This window comes from Manis javanica, chromosome 8, assembly GCF_040802235.1.
Source record: "Manis javanica isolate MJ-LG chromosome 8, MJ_LKY, whole genome shotgun sequence".
Classification (NCBI taxonomy): Eukaryota; Metazoa; Chordata; class Mammalia; order Pholidota; family Manidae; genus Manis; species Manis javanica.
In genome coordinates this window covers 14,908,926-14,930,360 of record NC_133163.1, presented here as the reverse complement: position 1 = coordinate 14,930,360, position 21,435 = coordinate 14,908,926, and the positions used below count along the sequence as shown (strand labels likewise).

At 39.7% G+C, this 21,435-nt stretch overlaps 2 protein-coding genes across 18 annotated transcripts in view; one reads left to right on the top strand and one right to left on the bottom strand.

Annotated features, from left to right (window-relative positions):
• ZC3H14 (zinc finger CCCH-type containing 14) overlaps window positions 1–17,650 on the top strand; it is a 36,375-nt gene extending 18,725 nt beyond the window's left edge. For 2 of the 13 annotated variants that reach the window (XM_017679870.3, XM_017679874.3), the window contains 8 exons: window positions 5,352–5,426; window positions 9,885–10,044; window positions 10,778–11,010; window positions 14,469–14,589; window positions 15,465–15,601; window positions 15,910–15,998; window positions 16,800–16,906; window positions 17,392–17,650. In XM_017679870.3, the coding sequence (XP_017535359.1) occupies window positions 5,352–5,426; window positions 9,885–10,044; window positions 10,778–11,010; window positions 14,469–14,589; window positions 15,465–15,601; window positions 15,910–15,998; window positions 16,800–16,906; window positions 17,392–17,398 (929 nt within the window). In that variant the 3' untranslated portion in view covers window positions 17,399–17,650. Of the gene's footprint in view, window positions 1–2,094; window positions 3,812–5,351; window positions 5,427–9,884; window positions 10,045–10,777; window positions 11,011–14,468; window positions 14,590–15,464; window positions 15,602–15,909; window positions 15,999–16,799; window positions 16,907–17,391 lie in introns of those variants that run through there. The other 11 variants (XM_036991903.2, XM_017679873.3, XM_017679871.3 and 8 more) reach the window with 11 other exon arrangements.
• Window positions 17,651–17,850: 200 nt separating this feature from the next.
• Window positions 17,851–21,435, bottom strand: part of EML5 (EMAP like 5) — a 131,010-nt gene continuing 127,425 nt past the window's right edge. For all 5 annotated transcript variants that reach the window (XM_073242007.1, XM_073242009.1, XM_073242008.1 and 2 more), the window contains one exon: window positions 17,851–21,390. In XM_073242007.1, coding sequence (XP_073098108.1) covers window positions 21,354–21,390 — 37 coding nt within the window. In that variant the 3' untranslated portion in view covers window positions 17,851–21,353. The remainder of the gene's footprint in view (window positions 21,391–21,435) is intronic.

The window sequence follows — 21,435 nt, the reverse complement described above, 5'->3', positions numbered from 1 at the left end:
TTTGTTCGCCTTGCTAGTCCCCAGACATGACTTGGTATGTTTCTCTTTCAGAGCAAAGAAAGGTACACCTGAGGTGGTTTTACCCTTTCCCTGGAATGTTTTTTTCCAGGTGTCCACATAGCTCACTCAGAAGTCCTTTTTGGGATGCTTTCCCCAGCCCCCCACTCCTCAACCCACTTTTCTAAAGTTTTTTTGTCCCATAGCACTTCTATATTAACATCTAATATGTATTTTAATGATCAAAGTTTAGGTATTTTTATATAGACACAGGGCTTTAAAAACCCTCAACATAGAATATATTTTAACCTGTATTTTAATTTTTGTTTTTGAGATCCATCTCTGTTCCTCCCCACCAGAATATAAGCTCTTTGACCAGGGATTTGTGTTGTTCACTGCTGTTAATGGAGTGCCCAGAACAGTACCTGGAACCTAGCAGTAGCTCAGTAACTAATTGTTGCCTTAGTGAATACATCATTATGCTTTGCATCTCACTTGCAGTTTTTGTAGGGTCTTGCTTGTGGCTTTTCTTCTCTGTATTTGCCCGTATGTTTTTTGTTTTCCAGAGGTTGTTGAAATCTCATCTATGATCCTCTCCCTAATCTTCATCTCTAGATCGGTAATCTCTGTAGTCCTAATCATACAGATTTTTTGTATACTAAGGTTATTTTTCAGTGTGTACACTCTCTCTATATATATTTGATTTACATAAAAACATAGGCTATTGGTATATATGATATGACATGTAAAAATAGAACTCAAGGAGGATGGAGATAGAAATATTTCTAGTGGAATTTCTGATACTTTCTTCCTACACCTCTGGATAATCTTAGCAACTCAATTAGAATCCATTGCTGTATGTTAAGAATTCATGCCCTTTTTAAGTTCTTTACTTCATTTTTATGGACTCCAGAAGGAGGAGGGGTTATAAATAATGCATATACTTAATATATTATGTTGGACTGGAAGCACTCTAAAGAGTCTAATTTGTAAAGAGGGTTGGTTACATTCAGAGAAAACAAGGAAAATCCCCTCCTCATTCTGCCCACTGCCTTCTTCAGAGGTAAGCACTGCACCTAAAAGAGGTTGGTGTCTTACGGGCATTTTGTTTGTTTCTATGTGCATCCTTCCTGTAGAAAGTAGAATTGTATGTATAATTACATGCACACATATATGTACTTACATTAATTTAAATATTATGCCAGGTGAATTTCTCTGTGATGTGTTATGTTCCACTTCATGTATCATCTAGAGAGTCTCAATAATAGCATAGTGATTATGAATATGGACTCGGGGAGCCAGGCAGCTTAGCTGTTAATCCAGGCTTTGTTACTTAATAGCTAACCTTAACCTTTCAGTACTCTAGTTTCTTTAAAATATATAAACTTCCTGTACCTAATATATAAATATTATATGGTAGATATTTACATTGGAATCTGTGGCAGGATCTTTGATTATTTTGCCTTTTGCAGTTGGGCTGGGCGCAGTGGGTGCTAACAGGAGGCCTCCCTTCAGACATGGCATTTCCTTGTTTCTTTGACTTCCCAGTAGACCTCTTCTCTGCTTTTCTCATTGAAGTTGTGTTTGCTGCCCTCTAGTGAACCAGCTGGTTTGCAGGTGGCCCTTGGTTGAGGATGTGCTTTTCCTAGTGTTTACTGTAGATGTCATCTGTCAACTAACGCATTTAAACACCCTGTGTGAAACCAAAGCGTTGTAAATTTTGAAAATTTTCTAATTAAAGATTTCGAAGAATTAATTTACAGATACAGTGGAGAAATGAATAAAGCTTCTATTATATAAACTTAAGCATTTTTTCTTTATTCTGTTACTGTGAATGACATCTGTTTATCTGGGAAGCCAAAGGCCACAGTTCTCGTGGAGAGGCTATGAAGAGTCATGTCCACAATCCGGCATCCTTGTATTTTGCACAATTTATTTGTTGGTTGGCAGGTAAACCAGAATAAAAACGACATCTCTCTTAACCTGTTAAGCTATGGAAAGACATCCTGTGTTCATGGATTAGAAGACTTTATTATCATTAAGGTGGCAATACTCCCCAAATTGATCTGTGGATTCAGCTCAATCTCTGTTAAAATTCCCTGCTTACTTTTTTGTAGAAATTGACAAGGTGATCCTAAAATTCCTATAGAAATAAAAAAGACCTAGAATAGCCAAAACTATTGGACAGTAATAAAGTTGGGCAACTTCTAGTTCCCAAGTTCAAAACTTACTACAAAACTACAGTAATCAGCTGGCACTGGAATAAGGATGACTGTTCAGACCAGTGGCATCAAACTGAGAATCTAGAAATAAACCCTAATCTATGAACAGTTGAATTTCAACAAGGATGCCAACACAATTCAATGGGGAAAGAATAGTTTTTTTAACAAATGGTGCTGGACTACTGGATATCCACATGCAGAAGAAAGTGGACCCTTACTGTATGCCAAGTATAAAGACCCAAAGTAGATCAAAGGCTGGTGTGTAAGTACTAAATTTATAAAACCCTTAGGAGAAAAAATAGTTATAAATCTAAATGAGTTTGGATTAGGCAATGATTTCTTAGGTATGGCACCAAAAGAGAAACAGCCAAAGAAAAAATGGGTAAGTTGGACTTTATCAAACTTAAGAACTTGTGTGTTTCAAAGGATGCTATCAAGAAAATTAAAAGACAACTCACAGATTGGGAGAAAAATCATTTCTAATAATGGCCTATTACAAACCAAAGTCAAGTCCTCATTTCCCCTGTCTTTCAGTTCCTACCGTAATCAGTGCAATTGAACATCATTATTCCCACATACAGTTTTAAAGAGATTTGTCTGACCATGGGCCCAGTTACTTCCCTGTCCTCTCCTTATAAAAGGAATGCCAAGGGCTGTCTTAATATTATTTTCAAGGAAAGTGAAACCCAAAATACCATATAACAAAAATACTGTGTAAAGCTTGAAAAAGATGGCTTAATAGAGGAAGAGGCAGAAGTACATTAAATTCACATCATATTCAGGTATAAAATACTAAATATTGTTGCTTAATGTGTGCTCCTGATCTTCAGGGCTCCTTGTCATATGAGGTAATAATAGAAAGTGTCACACGTCTGCTTTTGACCAATCCGAAGCCACAAGTAAGTTTACATGTAATAATAGGGTTTATTCAGAGAGGAGCTCTAAGTAGGACTTACAGGATACATGGGCCCTCATATTGGGGCTCTTTAGTTGAATGTTGTTACTGTTCTGGTTTGATTAGCATTTTCAAGTTTATTTTGAGTCCTGACTCCAGAAATCTACAACTGTATCTTTTCAATTATGGGTTTTTAAATGGCATCCACTCTTAATACCTCTTCAAGTAACAGCCTTAATCACTGCTTTTACTTTTGATGAAATAATTTAATGGGCTGTGAAGGGAAAAATTACCAGACACTAAGAGGGAGAGAATTTTATGAAAATGGCTTCAAGATTTCCATCACCATCGCCACCTGTTTTCTTCCCATCTGGGCCAGCTAACTTAGGGTCTGTAACAAGTTCCTTTTGTTCGCCGAATGAGCTGGATAATATTTCCCATCTTTTAAGGAAAATATCAACTGAAATTAAAGAAATGAAAGCAGCTATTTTGACAGTGGAAGCTAATCTTCTTAATCTAAATGTTAGAGTGTCACAGAATGAAGCAAAAATATCATCTTTGGAGGTTAAAATGAATGAATGTTCAACATCTAAAGGGAACAGGCGATTTGAAGATCTTCAAGACGAAGTCGATTTTCAATCACAGTCAAGGGCTGCTGATGTAAAAATAATTGGCTTCCTTAGAAACATAGAGAAAGGTAAATTCTTAGTATGTGACACCTTCTAGGTGCTCAACTATGGATTGTTATCTTTTTGTGTAACTTGACTATAGTTCAGCAGGTCACAACTTGAATTTTCCGTGGACCTTTCCTGCAAAATAGGACTCTACCTTATTTTAACTTATAAGCCTAGAACCTGTCAGAATTCCATCTTTTTTAGTCGTAAAATGTTTTTGAGAAGATAGATGAGTGTGAAGAGATGAATCAAAATTTGAAATGTGAGACTGGTCCTGTTTCATGTGTCTGCGTCTCAGAATTATTTTAAAGTATATAAATCAGTGTTCACTGTTGATGTTAAAAAGACCTGCTGTGTTGAATTTTAACTGAAAGAGCATTCTTCCTTTAACCTGATATATGTCAGTTTCTCAAGCTGTCCTACAAAATTAGCATCTTAACCAAATGACATCTGTGTTTCAGGCTAGCTCCTCAGGATTTACTATTTTTACCATGATTTTGGAAAGAGGTAACTTTTTGGGGAGCGTACCACTAAAGAAGAATGTAATAGAAATTACATTTTAAAAGAAAATAGCTGATAAAATTCTGCATCAAGTATAGCTTTAAAAATTTTAAAGCCTCTTTTAATGAAATGTGGTAGTTGGCAAGCAGTTGCTTGAGCAAAAGCTGCCCATCTGTAACTGCCAGTAAGAGATATACTAAAGTTAGCATGATGTAAGCATCTCATTAATATTTCAGTATTTGAAATCCTATCAGTCACATTCTTGTATACTATACTGTAACATTTTTGTTTTAAATCAGCACGTGAATACCTAATATCTGCTAATTTCTAAGCAGGGGAGTTCGGAGAAGTGTGACATCCTGTCTCTCAAAGAGCTTGCCATTGAATTGAAGATAGAAAAAATCAACTCTGTCATTGCTTTTGTTTTATTCTTTAGTATAACTATGAGGACACTCTGAACCTGTGTAAGAAATATGAAACTAGCTGAGCATCTTTTAAGGAAAGCCAAATGATGGTTTCATGCATTGCTGATACAGGACCTAGACTGGAGAGCTCTGATCGTCATACTTAGGTGTTCGTTGTTCTCTCTTTGTATCCATCCAAGCCCATAGTTTGTCTTTCAGCAACTCTGGAGTATTGTATTTTGCAAGTCCAGGGGTGGCAGAGTGAGTTGGAGCCGTGAGTGCCTAGGTTATGGGTGAGCGCACAATGACCTTGTGGTTGGTTGTCACCTGTCCTCGATGGCTAGAGCTGTGGGTCCATGTAGCACCTGCCCTGGGCGTGGCCTCCCTCTTCCCTTTAGCTCCAGGCTTTACCTTCAGTCCAAGAAGACCAGCTTCTACACAGTGGGAAAACAGGAACGTCGTACATTACTGTTTTGGGTTTAACCCTGAATACAGGTTTTTGCCTTACAAACTTTGCATCTGTAAATACTACTGTATAGTTGAAAATTGAAATTTTTTTCACTTAACCTAGATTATTTTGGGCTTAATTTCTGGAAACACACATGCTGGTAATTGTTTATTTTTTAAGCTTAGTGAAATTTCACAATTTATATTCTAGGAACTCAACAGAGACAATTGTTATCCCGACTGCAGATCGACCCAGTATTGGCAGAAACTCTGCCAGTCGGTCAAGGTTGGTAATAATCTTAAATTTTCATTGTAATCTAGCATTTTTCAGTTGCTATTTCCATTCCTACACCTCATTTAATGTATTTTGTACCTCTTAGATCCTGCCCCTAAGATGCTATATTTAGATCTGTGAAAATATTTTAGGGCCAGGAGACAAGATCTGCATTTTTTTCATGTTACTTGGTGTTTGTATTTTTCACCTCATTTAAAACCTTTCTTCCTTTGATGCCATTTCACCTGGGTCCCTGGAATCTGTTGGCCTCCCACTTTTCCTGCCCTAGGGATGACCTGACTGCTTTAGTGTCCTTTGGCCTGTTTAACTTTAAAATAACTTAACTTTTATTTACTTTAGAATCTCATGGCCAGGGCCATCCCTACAACTTCTCACCTTAGAGCCACTGTAACTTGTTTAGCTGTCTTCCCCACCCCCAACACAGCTGCACATACCAGGGGATACTTCAAGGCTGGGGCTACTGCCTTGTTTATCTCTGTGTTCAGTGTCTAGCCCCTGCCAGGCACATATGCAATCCCTAATAAATGTCTGCTGAATAAATGAAGCGAGCCATCTTAAATTCACATGTCTTTTCTCCTGCCTCCTTCTGTTTCCCCTAAACCTGCCTTTTGGAAGCTCTCGTCCCTTGTCCTCCTCCCTTTTGGCTCCTAATTGAATTATTTTCCCCACTTGGTCAGGCTTCCACAGTCAACAAGTAAATTGCCTGACTCTTCCCTGGCCCTCTGTCTCAGAAAAATGTTCTTGTCCTTTCTAAAGCTTACCTTCCATCCAGATGCCAGGTCCTACCCAGTTGATGAACCTTGTAGTATCGCCACATGCCTGTGTCTGCCTCTCTTAGGGCTTCTTCCTGTAAAAGCGTTCCGATACTCTCCATCCTTGATTTTGCTTTCTCATCTCCCAACATGCCATCCCACTTTCTACATAAGAGCATTATCTTTAAAATGTTTGGCAGCTAAGGTCTGTGATTGTTGTAGCCACTTCATCAGCTCACACACATTTCTTTCTGTTTCAGTTTTTATTTTTATCCACAGTGCAAATGCAGTTTGAAGCATCAAGTAGTTCTACAAGGCTTGTGAATGCTACATCTTTTGCTTACCTCCTGTCATTTTTTATTTCTGAGAGCCTTTCTGTTTTTGCATGTTTCTTTTATAGTTTGTAACATACTGGTTTTGTTTCATGTATGCAATGCTCTTATTTCTCTGAGGATATTAAAGGTGGTTTTTGAAAGTTTTTTCCTCCCCCTCCTGGTCTTACTGTCTCCAAGTTGTTTGCTTGTTCTGATGCTGTCTTTCATGACAGATTTTCCTCAGATGTCTGGGGATCTTTGGTTGTCTTATATTTAAGAGTGGGGCATTTAGAAAGCTGATTGGTGTTCATTGGGCATGGGGGGGTGGCTTTTGACTCCACATTTGATTATAGATCTGTAGTGGAGGGTGATTTGTCTTGCCTCTAGGTTGGAGGTACCCTAATGTCAGTGTCTTTAGGTCTTTCCTCTTAGGAGGGTCAGCTTCTCCAAAGAAAGATCTTTCAAGGAATGGGTTGTCTGCCAGGGTACTAGGAGTGGGGAAAGGCGGCTGGGGGAGACACCTCAACCATAATTACTACCTAATGTTTACTTAACAACCCCTTTCTGTTTTCAGAATGGTTCTTTTTTTTTTTTTTTTTTATCATTTCTGGTATCCCTTGGTCCAGAGACCCTGTTTTCACCTTTCCAAGAATCTAAAGCCCTAGTTTTCTTCAAGGGAGAACGTAGTCAAAGGTTATCAAGAAATCTGACAGCTTTTCAAAATTTTAATGGTATACATGTAGTGTATTTTGTTGTAGCACCATGCTGTCAGAGACCAGGATGTTTCATCTGTAGGCCTCTCCACACTGATCAACAGAAAAGCGTCTCCAGTTGTCCCAGATACCTTCAGTATGGAGGTAGGGGCACACGGGAGAAAGTGAAGAAACCAGAGTTGAGGAAGAGTGGCTTCCGAAATGGGCCCTTGAGCACACCTCTCTTTGGCCCTCTCTTCACTTCACCCCTTCCCAGGGTCCCCTGTGCTGTCAGTGTCTGTCTTTGGAGATTTTGAGGATCCACATTGAATTGCTTCATTATTGGCTTAAGACTCAGCATTTGAAGATCTGATAAGTTAGTTTTCCACTTTCAAAATATGGTTGTCTCTCCTTTTTCAGTTATTTTCCTTTGAGTTTATTTTTGTTTTTTTTTTAAAAAAACCCTTTATTGACATTTTAGTGAGGTTTCAGGAGGAAATTAAATGCATGGTAAAGTCTGTGGTCTTTACCCAGTAGATGTCATGAACTCTTCATTTGATCTGCTTGTACATGACAGGCTGCTGATGCTAACCTTGTTGTGACCAGGCTCATGTGGAATGTAAAGCTCTGTTTTCAGTGTGCACATTTCTAAACTTTGGTATATGACACTTACATTCCCGTGTTTCCTACAGTCTTTTCTCCTTTGACCTCCAGGACTTGACTGTCTCCGTTTTGCACTGCAAATGCCTCTTCATTCTCAAATCCTCTCCTTTAGTGCCCCTTAAAATGTTAACCTTACCCTGGGTCCTGCCCTCAGCATTATTTTCAGCTCTTCTGAATTCTCCCAAGATGTGAGCTAGTGGAACTGCTTTGCCTCAAAGAAGTGCAGGGTGGTGAGGATGTGCGGCTGCCCCTGCACCAGATTCTGGCCTCCACTTTCGCTGTCACTGAGACTTCACAGAACCATTTAAGAACTTTGAGTTGCAAGTTGGTCGTCTGTCACATGGGAGGAAAATCTGCTGCTTAGGTCCCTTTTAGGATTCAGTGAGTGCTACCCTGAGTATGCGCCGTTTATTGAACACTCATTCCACCTTCTCTTACCTCTCTCCCAATCTAATGGTCAAATCTGAATTTTCAGCTTCTCTCTAAACATCTGAGCGCCTCACAAAAATTCCAAACTAAATAAATGTAAAATTAAAATTTATTTTTGCCACCTCTGAAATCTGCTCTTTCACCTGTCTTTTACTTCCTGTGGCAGGTTCGTCCCCTGCCCTCACTCCATCTGCCTCCCTCCTCACCGTCTCCTGTGCCCTGACGGGGGAAGGCAGCTATGCTTCACTCGTATGATGCTAGGGGAAAGTGCAACTGCTGTGATGGGGCTGGAGCCAATGAGAGTGTGGAATGTGACTGCTCACTGTCTTTCCTGGGCAGCAGCCTCGTAATTGAGATTGAGGTCTTCAGTCTATTCTTAATGCTGTTTTTCTAAAAACCAATTTGATCATGTCACCTCCCTACTCAGTTAGAAACCTTGGTTCTTTATTGCTTCTAGGCCAGAATTCAAACACACACCTAGAAGACCCTTTGTGCCTCCACCTTTGTGGCCTCTGACCCTCTGGGCCCACCATAATGCCCCCCAGCCACACCAGTTCTCCCCTTGTCTCGGTCTTCATGCTGTAGGAAGCCCCTGCCTTTCACCGTATGGTTACCTCTGTCTGCAGTGCTCAGTTATCCAGCTTTCCCTCTCTTCTAGTTTATTGCTGCTCATTCTTTGAATACCTGCTTCAGATGTTCATCATCTGTAAGCTTTTCCTGATCCCCCAGCTGGAGTAGTTTTCTTGGTATTCTCCAACACCTTGTTCATACCCTTTGAATTGGCTTTTAGGCAGCACTGATCTGAAATTGTGTATACATCCATTGTTCTAGTTTTTCTTTGTGTACTGAGCACACTGCTCTCGGGTGTTCAGGTTGTTCAGTGACTGAACCTAAGTGAATTTTGGCCTGTGTGATTTGCTCTTCATTTTAAGTGCATCTCATTAACTTTAGTCAGTTGATGGCATATTAATAGGTCAAACTATCTCCATTCTGGGCTCCAGATCTGGGCATATTTTATAAAGTAGTCAGGCTTAAGAAGCATGTTGTAGATGATGTAAGCTGTGGTTATTTGCATTAAGGTTGGTTCTTTCCTTGCTATATTTTCTTAAATGCTCATGTATCTTAAAACTCCCTTTCGAGTAGTCTTCTCTCTATAACCGGGCAGTTATTATGCCAGTTGAATTCTATGTTCTCTGTGCAAAATGAGCAAAACAGATTTTAGAAAGATATTTAAACAGTCTTTGTATCGTAATTCTAGGGAACATTAGTACTCTATTCCACGTGTTTTTAGAAAATGTACTTAGCATAAGTTTATATCATTAATGATAATACATTAGATGCCTTTCGTAAGAACCTGTCTATACTGAAGGCTGTGAGTGTTGGAATGGCTTAGTAATGTGCCATTATGAGGAAGGGGATTCTTTTTTGAAAAGATGTTTGGCACAGAATTGCAGCCCTATTCCTGAGTAGAACCGTTGTGATTGTCCTTTGCAAATAATTGCAAATATATAAAAGATTGACATTCTTCTCACATATGTGATGTTGGGAATGCAAGGTATATTCAAAAGTAAACATTTGTGGCCAATTTTTTTGGCTCAGATTACTATGACATGGAATCCATGGTCCATGCAGACACAAGATCATTTATTCTGAAGAAGCCAAAGCTGTCTGAGGAAATAGTAGTGGCACCAAACCAGGAGTCGGGGATGAAGACCGCAGATACCCTTCGGGTACTTTCAGGACACCTTATGCAGACACGGTAGATGGTTTCTTTTTCTCGTGTAGCTAATTTATGTTGATTAGACAGTGCAGGTTAACCCTTAGTCCTCAGCTTCCCTCCCCATCCTTGCCCCAGCTGGAGAGTGCTTTTACTGAGTCTGCAGTTCGGCCATGACTAGTTAGCCAAGTCCAGTTTTCAGAAATTCCAGGTCATCTTTCTTGTTCAGAAATCCATTAACCCACAGATAAGTCAGTGTACAACTGACCTCTGTTAATAAGATTCTTTTATTTATGTGCATCCAGGTGATCAAAAGCAGGATATTTTACAGAGCTAGCAGATTGGGTTGGGGTGACACTTCCCTTAGAGGATGGAGTAAATGGTCTCTGAAGGAACAAATGTATAGAAGTAAAGTTAGTGTCAATAGAGAATTGCTGGTTACTGTGGTCTAAGCCTGGATGCTTTGATTTTTCAGCTTATTTCCATGTGACCCTGTGAGGACCAAATGGACAGTGGCGGGTTAGGGTTGAGGGGCGATTGTCCTTAGCATAGCCTGGAGGGTTGCTGGTGAGGATGGCACAGTGGTTGGCTGTAGCCATCGCGTGTTCGCAGGAACCCAGGGTGCTTGCTGTACCTGGAAGTCCTCCCAAGTCTTTTCTTACTGAAGAGACTACAAAGCCAGTGGGAGTGCTAGTCCTGCTGAAGAGCACTTGAGGGGGCTCAGGTTTTTGTGTTCGTTTCCCTAATTCTATGGTATTTTCTATCTGTCTGGCAGAGATCTTGTACAACCAGATAAACCTGCAAGTCCCAAGTTTATAGTGACGCTGGATGGTGTCCCCAGCCCCCCAGGATACATGTCAGATCAAGAGGAGGACATGTGCTTTGAAGGAATGAAACCTGTAAACCAAACTGCAGCCTCAAACAAGGGACTCAAAGGTCTCCTCCACCCACAGCAGTTGCAGTTGATGAGCAGGCAGCTTGATGACCCAAATGGTAGCTGTTCAGATGGTGTGTTGAGAGCTCAGATCCCTTCCCAGGCGCTGTCACTGGGATGGGAGTCCTGGATGTGTGTCTCTGCCTGGAATGAGTGTTGGTTGGAGGCCTCGCTTTCATTTGTAATTCAGTAGTGGTCTTCCTTCTTTTCTCGGACAAAATGACTACTTAAATTTGAGACTCTTCCTCCTGTGTATGTTTCGTAGGTGTTTTTCCAGTGCTAAAATGGAGTTCAGCCATGAAAGCCAGAAATTTCAACCATGCTTGTTAAAGGATGAGCCATCATTCTTTACACCTTGTTACCTTTTTTTCCTTAGAAGCTGTGTACTTGTTACTCTGCCCTTGTATCAGCAATAGTCTCTTGTAATTTGATAGAAAAATGAATTTGGGTTTTGATGCTATTTCTGCTTCAATGAAATGCCCTTGAAAGGAGTTTCTAACTTAGTCTGTTAAGATACTTCTTAGAAAAGACCTTTTGTTTAAATTAATATTGAAGTGTAGTATTTAGTGGGGGTGCCATGAGCTCACTGCACGGAGCAGCAGGCTGTCCGGCAGGTGCGCCGCGCCCCTCACTGCTGCCGGCCGCTTGCCTGTGGCAGGTCCACCGCCACTGAGCATTCCGCCTGTGATCGAGAGTGATAGTCATACCTTCCTCATACCTTCTAAAATTTTTAGAAACACCTTCATTGGCAGGGGAGCAGTTACTGAATCTTAGAAATGGGCAGTATCAGGAAATGAAACATGGGTTTGAAATTTTTCCAAAGTAATCTCTTCTTGGCAGAGACATGTAAATGTGTTAGTATGCTTTTCAGTCACTAAAAACATAATAATCTTTAGAGGGAGCATAATTAAGTGTGGGTGAAGAGAAATCTGTTAAATTTGAATGCTTTGATATGAGTCACTAGATAGTGTCATGGTTCTGCTGGGTTGAGGTGAAGATCTGATGCTAGCAAAATGGAAGAACAGTTTTAAAATGATATGAGGTGGTAAAATCTGGAGTCAGGTAGGCAGTGCAGATTTCTTGATTCTTTGTATTTTGTCTAAAATGAGAGAAAATTTTGGTGTTTCTACTTTGGTTTTTAGATTAGTAGTGTAAATTTTGGTATGTTAGGCTCCTTTTGGCCCTTGTGTATATTCCATCATCTGTAAAGTGTGTTCTTTAGGAGGGGTAAGACACATACTCTCTGCAGGTACGAGGCCAAAGCCACTTAGAGGTGGGGAAACTCCTTCCAGCCCTACCAGATTGTGTTTGAGACTAAGAATACTTTTTATATTCTCGAGCTAAATGGTGACTTTTACTATTTTTAAAGTGGCATGAAAATTGTATGTATTGGAATATATAGTTAAAACAGCTCTTTGCCGCTGCTCCTTTTGTTTGCATGTAGATGTCCATGTTAGGCTTTATCGGTATGTATGTCATAGCAGTGACACTCTAAATAACATGTTAGTAAAAATTCTTGCCTAGGTTTCCCAGGTGCCGTGGCCATTATGGAGACACATGTGATGAGTGGTGAGCCTCCTTTACTGTGGCTTTGGCCTGACTCCTGGCGTTTCGCTGCTGCTCGAGGACGGAGCTTTGTAGTAGCTAGAACATCAGTGAAGCTGAGAGACTCCTGCCTTACGGTCACAAGGGGCCCTGGCTTTCTTGCTGTCCTGCTCTAGGCAGGGAGACTGTCTGAATGCTGCGGTGGCTTTCTGTTCAGTGTTTCAAGGGTACTACCGACAGCAGCATCTGTTGGAAGCCGCCCTCACTGGTCATTTCTTGGCAGTACAGATTTTATAAACTTACAATAAAAAGGGAATTTGCCTCTTAAAACTTAAACAAGAAAAGCTAAAGTAAATGTTCGTGAAAACCAGAGTCATGACCTTTGTATATATGACTTAACATAGCCATCAGAAGGATTGGGGGTCTTTGTAAAGTATTTAACTTCTTTAATAATGCTTGTGTCTAGCTACTTCACTCCATTTTCCAGCCAGCCTGCTGTGTTGTCCACTAACTGGCTCCTTTTGGCCCTTGTGTATATTCCATCATCTGTAAAGTGTGTTCTTTAGGAGGGGTAAGACACATACTCTCTGCAGGTACGAGGCCAAAGCCACTTAGAGGTGGGGAAACTCCTTCCAGCCCTACCAGATTGTGTTTGAGACTAAGAATACTTTTTATATTCTCGAGCTAAATGGTGACTTTTACTATTTTTAAAGTGGCATGAAAATTGTATGTATTGGAATATATAGTTAAAACAGCTCTTTGCCGCTGCTCCTGTCTAGGCTCCAGGATGGGGTCTGTGCGCCCGGTGCCCTGGACTGAAGCCTCAGGATAGGTCACTGAAACTGGGAGCACTCAGAATGCTAGCTAGCTGCTGTTCATTTAGGTTTTGATTGGTTGCCTGTTTTGATTCAGGTTTGCTTTTTGTCATAAAACTCTAAGGAAGACCCCACTTCCTTGTTGCATAGATGAAACTGCAGTTGAGAGATGTCAGCATGAAGTGTCTTGCTGAGCTAGTAAGTCACAGAGCCGAATCCCCCCGCCTGACCTTGGGCAGGAAAACCAGAGGCCGTGGTTGAAGCGACAAACGTGGATATGGACCATAATACAGAACACCATGATTTTTTTTTTAAAGGGTGTCTTGGGCCAGAGGTTGGCAGGTCATTGTGGCCTTCAGGCGTAAAGTTATTTGGTTTATTTTGTGTTTTAAATTCGAATCGTTGCCAGCATTTAACATTTATGTCTTGTAAGAAGGTTTTTGCCTTTCTGAATTGGGAGAGACGGTCTGGCAGCATGGGCCGCTTTCCGCCGTCAGAGTAACCGGCCCCATACCTGGGTGTGGCGTGGTGGCGAGCCGGTGCACAGTGTGGCGCACGCTCCCCAGCCGCCCTCCCCTTGTTTCCTCCGCAGAGGGGTTGCCTGCCGTCCGTCATTACACCCAGCCAGGCTCCCTCTGCCAGGCAGGCGCCACTAGGGAATGGCACTTGTGGCCCACTTTAGGCAGAAGTCTTCGCCTTCTGTAGACGCTGATGTAAGTTGATCACCTGGACTGAGAGGACAGCAAGATGCCAGCCAGCGGGAACACTGTGTTAGGGCCACTCCTATGGCCCCTGAATATGAGAGTTCGTGTTCTTCGACACTTTGTGTTGTTAGTTTCCATTTCATTGGCTCTCTGCTTAACGTTCTTCCCTCTATATATTTAATTCAGCTCTGAAATCGTATTGAGAATTGGTATTTTTGTGTGCAGACTTCGGCTCTCCTCACATCACTGTCCACTGTACTGTTCACAGTGAGAACTGCAGTCTGCTCGGGGGCCTCTTACTGGGTTATCTTGTCAGTGTTTACCAGATTATTTTGACTCATTGTTTTGTGTGACTTTCTAGACATAGATAGAATAAGATTTTAAGACTGAATTTTAGTGGAAATTGATTACAGGTACCATGTACTGATCAGAATTGAAGAGATACCCTTAATTCCTTTCCTTTTGTAGCAGAGATGAGTGAACTGGGCGTGGCACAGAGACCGGTAAAGCTTGGGGAGCGCTGCAAGTACTGGCCTGCCTGCAAGAATGGGGACGAGTGTGCCTACCACCACCCCGTCTCGCCATGCAAGTGAGTAGCCCCAGACTGACCCTGTTTTCAGGTCGGTTTCCTAGAACCTAACTGTTCCTTTTCTGAGGATAAGCTTGAGCTTTACGGCACTTACCATTGCCCCCCTAAAGCACGCGCGTGTCTGTGTGTGTGTGTGTGTTGGGGCAAAGGGTGAGTGAGAGGAGGCAGCTTTGTGCCTCAGACCTATGAGATGCTGAAATTCCTGGTTTCCTTGAGGATTCTGTAATTTTAGGAAATGGTTATATGACAAATGCTATTTGTGTATATTGTGTTCATACACATATACACAGCTTTTAAGGCATTGGGGGAAAATTAGTTAAAGGTAATGAGAAAACTTTTGGATGGCTATGATTTTGCCAAAGCTGCCGGCTGGTTTAATGGCATGAGCTTTGAGAGATGTTTGGGTTTATTTTTTTAGGTCCTGTAGGTGGTATCTCTCCATGTTTTTTAACTCCAGGGAAATTCTGATGTGAGAATAACATGTAATATAGGGAGACCATGGGGTGAGTCTCTGTTTTGGAGCACAGAGCCTTGCACCTGTGTTAAGCTCATCATACTGAGTTTACTTCATAAAATAATATAAACATGACCTTAATTATAGAGAAAGTGGTGTGCTTGTTACCACAAAAAACCCTTCTGCCTTTTGTGGTGGCTTATCTTTTGAGTTGAAAATCTGTTACTACCATAAGCTTTGGAATAGACAATTGTGTCCTATTTTAGTATTTGACCCATTTGAAAAACGGGTTTCCTTTTTTTCTTATTGCTGTATTTCTCAAACAAGCAGTTATGTGGTATGAGTGTAAGGAGCCCCTCTACAAAAGTTAAATAATGCTCTGAGAAGATTAAAGTGACTAATAATACCTTCTGTTTTATAGAGCCTTCCCCAATTGTAAATTTGCTGAAAAATGTTTGTTTGTTCATCCAAATTGTAAATACGATGCAAAATGTACTAAACCAGATTGTCCCTTCACTCATATGAGTAGAAGAATTCCAGTACTGTCTCCAAAACCAGGTTAGTGACTTTGCACTATTAATACATTGGGGTAAAAAAATGGAAAATGACATTTTGTGACTATAAACTGAATTTAAAAAGAAAAAGAAAGGAATAGTTTTGTGACCATTGTGCCAGAATGTTTTCTAATCAGTCTTTAAAGAGCAAATATGCCCACTCTGTTATTCTGAAATATTTTGTCTTGATAAGGAATATATAAACCTCATTGTATTGTAATTTAAAGTGGTCCCTGTAAAAACATCAGTAGACTTGCATTAGAAATTATTTGCCAAGTAAATTTGATTAGTCTTTGTCCTCATTTTTGTCAGCAGCTACACCAGCACCACCATCTAGCAGTCAGCTGTGCCGTTATTTCCCTGCTTGTAAGAAAATGGAATGTCCCTTCTATCATCCAAAAGTAAGAACTTTAGTTTTCCCAGAAATGATCTAACTTCTAGCTTGGAAGATTACTAGCAAATGGAATGTCTTGTTTTTCTTCTTGCCAGTTTTTCTTTTCTGTTAACTTTATAGCCTTTAAAGCTTTCAAGTCATTCCCTAGTTTTCATTCAGCCCCAATTCTGGCCCTGTAGGCCAAGCGTTCTGAAACTAATGTTAGGGATCCTAAGCTCTCAGGAAAGTGAAGCTCACCTTTGGCTATTTGCTTGTCAGTTTCCGTTCTTCTCTGCCCCTGAGCATGTGGGGTTTTTTGCTTACTTGCCCACCTCGTGCCAGAACTGAGATGAAGAAACTCAGTAGTGCATCTTAATACCGTCCAGACCAGTATGGTATGTTGGCTTTGTCTGTGTGCCAAAAGTTGGTGTGTCTCCAGCCGTTTAGATGCTTGGAAGGAATGGTCTCTCGGAAGCAGCTGCCTGAAGCCCACATGCAAAGGCCTCTGCTTCCCCCAAGTGCAGCTGGGTGTAGAGGTTGCTCAGGGAAGGATGTAAGGGCACCTCGGGCAGGATGTACAGGGTGATTACTATGTGGATTAGAAGTATTATATGCTAAGGTTCCTTTTGAAATTTAACTTGCAGTTACTCATATAAAGTGTTTGACAAAAGGATTTTGTCTTGCAGTGAGGGGAGAGGGGCTCATTTTTTAAGGCTTTGGTGTAATAAAATGAATGTTACAGACTATATACTGGGTATTGTCATCCCAGATTGTCTTGGGGTTTATTTGTACTGGTTATGCAGATGTTGAAACTCTGTTCTCCCTTTAGCACTGTAGATTCAACACTCAGTGTACGAGACCCGACTGCACGTTCTACCATCCCACCATTACTGTACCTCCACGACACGCCTTGAAGTGGATTCGACCTCAGACCAGGTGAAAATCAGAATTAGTCTCTGTCATTTCAAATACTTTTCTAATAACATAGGTTTTTTATATTTGTAAGCACACTTGGGGGGAAACTTTCTCTGCTGTTTAATTTTACAAGAGACCTTTGGAAAAATCAGTATATATACCAAATTTTGTTTTGCTTAGTCACCTAGATCATTTCTAGATTAGATTTCTTAACTATGTTTATACCAAGGTGTCCAGCAGTTACACTGCTTACAAATATCACACCAATTTTCTTGTATTAAAATTTTTTAGATCCTAATTGTAAAAGTTCTAAAAAATTTTAGTGGGGCTTATAAATTCAAATACATGTTCTTTTATGTGCTTTATACAATTGGATTGTTCAAAAGTCTGTTTATACTGTAAATCTGTAGAAAGAGTATTGTCTGAAAATAGTTTACCTAAGGTATATAATAAATGTGAATGCAAAGAAGTTAATTTAAAAATTGTTTTTGGTTTTGTTTATTCAGTGAATGATACCCAGTCCTGTCTGGCAGAAGATTCAAAGTGAAAGTTTCCATCTACCGATGAAAGGTGTTCTACAGAACTTGTCAAATCTTTGAAACTTGGAATATATTGCTTTCATCATATGAAGTTTATTGCCTATCTGTCTAATTTTTCAAGTTTGTAAGTTTATTAAGTGGTTTTAACACTGGGTTCTTATTTTGCTTTGACTATGGAAAGACAGTTTAAGGAAAAGCTAAATTCTATTAAAATCTATGAGGCGTGTTTGTATGCTGCTGTTTCAAGTATCAGCATTTACAACGTGGTGAAATCCTTGTCAGAACTGTTAGTGCACTTTGGGGCCCCAGCAGTAATGTGTATACGATGGATGTCGTGAGGGGGACCTTATCCCAAAAGTTGGGCTGCCGCTTTCACTTTTCTCCAAGGATTATAGAATGTACATAAATCCACTCTGAAAAGAGGAATGGCCAACTCATTCCATCCTTTTTAATTTTAAGTGAATTTAGTTTGAAAAGCATGATGATAACAATACAGGCTCCTCAGGGTGGATATCACTTTGCTAAGTGGTTCCCAAATAGCGAGTCACTTATCCTCAGAGAAGGATGACTGGGGTGACCTGCAGCAGGGTGGAAAGGGGTGGGAACAGCTGGAACGGCAAGTGAAAAACCATGAACAATTCCTTAAAACGCTTTCATTTACTATTAACATGTACTTTTTAAATAAATATTTTAGGGAACTACATTATCACAAAATTATACAAAACTTTTTACAGGTATATACATAAGGTATCAGAAAACAGACTTTAAACTCCCAAGATTACACCTATACATAGATATTCTCACATTCTGAAAAATAACATTCTGAGAAATAATCCCACAGAAAATATACTTCATTATTACTGAAGATAATTTTTTAAATGTAGAAATTAGATTTAAATAGTATATTTTAAATGACAGACAATATAATTACAGAAATTAGATGGGTAAACCACAAAATAGGACTAAACTTTTGGACTACTGAATACATACAGTTTTGTGTGTGTGGTTTTTAAACTAGTTAAGGCAAGAAGTGTCAAATGCTTTAGGATGAAATAACAAATGGATCACTAATTTTAAAGACTTGATGTATAGAAGTTTTTAAAAAGTAAAGCTAAAACTTGGTTAGAAAAGAGTGAATTAATGCAAAAGGGAAAGTACTCAAAATATTCTCAGGACCAAATTAAGCTAACTCTTAAAAAACAGCGTTCATATATATACCCAAGTGATAACAAAACCACATGTGTAAAAGTCCAAGTTTAAGAGCATAAAACAATCAGGCTGTTGTTTTTTTGGCCATTGCTTTTCTATTGGGAGAAGAAAGAATTAACCAGTTACGAAACCATTTTGTCAGCTGCACTTTGCTGTGCTGGGTCCAAACCCTGGCGAAGCCAGAAGCAGGAAGACAAAGCACACTGGGGCACTGGGCCACCGCGCAGTGCGGCCTGGGTGAAGGGGCCGTTCACGTCAGCCAGAGTGTGCCCCTCTGATGCTCTCTCCAGGGCTCTTTACTGGAGATGCTTTACATCTCTGTGGAAGAAATTTGTTGTGAATTGTCTCTAGAAATTTAAAGACTCTTAGTATGTAGCTCTGGTATATAGTTGGATTTCACGATAAAGAACATAAATGGGGAACAAGGGCTTAAGTGGTTCAGTTAGGCCATTTTACAAGTCAGTAACATGCTAAAACCAGACTAGGTTTTGGCATTTAATATATATTGCCTGGAAACACATTTAAGAGTTTTAATCTTTCAGTGGTTATGGTTTATGGGCAAGCTAAGGTTGATAAGACATTCGTTGTATAACTTGAACTACCATCAAAAAGGGGTCACAAAAAGAAGGGAATGAGCATGGCAAGGGCACGCGTGAGTGGCAGCAGTGTGCTTTGGAATGTGTGGGTACACCGAATCGGGAGTGGAGGCGCTGGGAGAAGCCCTAAGGTCCAAACAGGAGCTTACACACTGTACATGATAAAATAATTCTCTGGGCCAGAACAATAAACAAAGGGCAGAATATACACAGCCCATTGTGGTTATTCATCTTCCCTTAGCTGATGGCTGGTGTAAGCAAGGTGCTTGTGGGATGACTGACTGCTTAAAATCAACATGACCTTTGCTCGTGAAGCTGACAGCAGTGATTAAGCCTGGCTTGTTAGACTGGCCACTGGAAGAACACAAACGCAGTGAAACCTGTTTTATCATATATAAGTTTACTTAAGGGTATAGTGTTTCTATCTGTAAAGTGGAATTTCTCTTTAGCCAAAAGCTGGCAAATTTGGAAAATCTGTAAACTTTAACAGGTTCAAAAATGGAAAGGGTGGTTCAGGGGAATTTTTTTCCTTACTTCCGCCTTTATAATATATATGAATAGAAACGTAACATTAAAGGTATTCTAAAATTTAGCTTAATTTGGGAGAATCGATTGAGATAAATAATGAAAGAATATGATCTTATGTTTCAAGCTCCTTAATGCCTTAAATTAGTCCTCTAGACATAGCTATTCAGACTTTAAAACTGACCAGGGTTAGTCACTAGTTAGGTTGTGATATAATTCAGCCATTTCTGTTCTTAGTATTTACAAGGAGTTGGACATACAAAATATATTACTAGGAATCTCCATGTCTTGTCAAACCAAGCTGAGATTTCTGGAAACTTGAAGGTGTCTATTCTGCTACAAAGATAATTAACACATTAAAATAAAAAATTTTAAGACAATAGAGCATCTTAAACTTTTCACACTTAGAAAAATATATTTTTAAATAGCAGTCTACATAATTTCCAATCTTCAGGAAACTACAAATAGGTTAAACAGCAAATTCCTGAATGGCAAGTACTGATCTTTGGCAGCATTTAAAGTGAATAAAGATCTTAAAGAGTTTAGCCCCAATCCGCCAAAAAGGAGTTTCAACAGACAAGTCTTGCAAGTACACCTGTACTCATTCCTTTTGGAAGTTGACCCATGGGGAGGCATTCATCTAATTAAATTTTTCCAGTAGAAAAACTAAAAATGTCAAGTTACTAAATTGTATAACATAAATATGAATTTAACACTTTACATGTTTAAACATATTTCTTACAGACTACATCTTTAAATATTCAATATTCTCTCCCAGTTTTAAATACTGTTCCTATCTAAAGCCTTAAATTGTACACCATGGGAAATGATCATCATACTACTTTTTCTTTAATGAGGCTATAATGTTTCTACTTTTCAACTATGGAGACAACTTCTGAATATAAAAAGATTGACAGCAGAAAGGAAATTGTAGTGATCATATACTACTAACTTTGGATTTGTTCCTGAATTTGAAACTGTCAAGAGAAAAATGTACTTTATAAAGAGCTTTATTATGCTTAAGCAGCATTAATACTCCAGTAAAGCCTGTGTGTATTTCCTTAGGGATAATGATATTTGCCTTTTAAAAACTGATCCTTTGTCGGTGATGGTGTTTCCTTATGTAAATATAAGGATAAAATTTAGACAATGAACCTTGAAAATAAAATATAAATTCTAAAAAGAAAAACAGATTTGCTAAAAAAAAGAAAACTATCCACGTTGGGTTTTTGAGGTTTTAGTTTGCTTTTTGAGAAGTGCTGTCCCCTAACCCACCTCAGCAGGTCTGCCAGATTTGCACACTCCCCCAAAGTGGGGCGGAGGTGGGGGGCTGGCTTTCACCAGCATGGGTTCATTCACCTCTTCCTTGAAATGTAATTATCTGGCAGTGTATGGATTATGAACAGCTATCCAGTACATAGAGCACATATTTTGAATCTCCAATCTTCTGTTTTGATGATTCTGGACATTTATCCCTGTTAACAATCTTAGGTTAGCACCACTTGACCACACAGTGGTTCTGGTTTTTCCCCTCTCTTCTGTAATTCTGGTCTCTCAAGGGTGTTAATTTATGAAGAGTCTTCTGAGCATCCATATCTTTCAGTGAGGCATATGTACACATTTCCAGACAAATAAACTGCAATCAAAAAATTACAGTGAGTCCATTATAGTTTTTCAATGA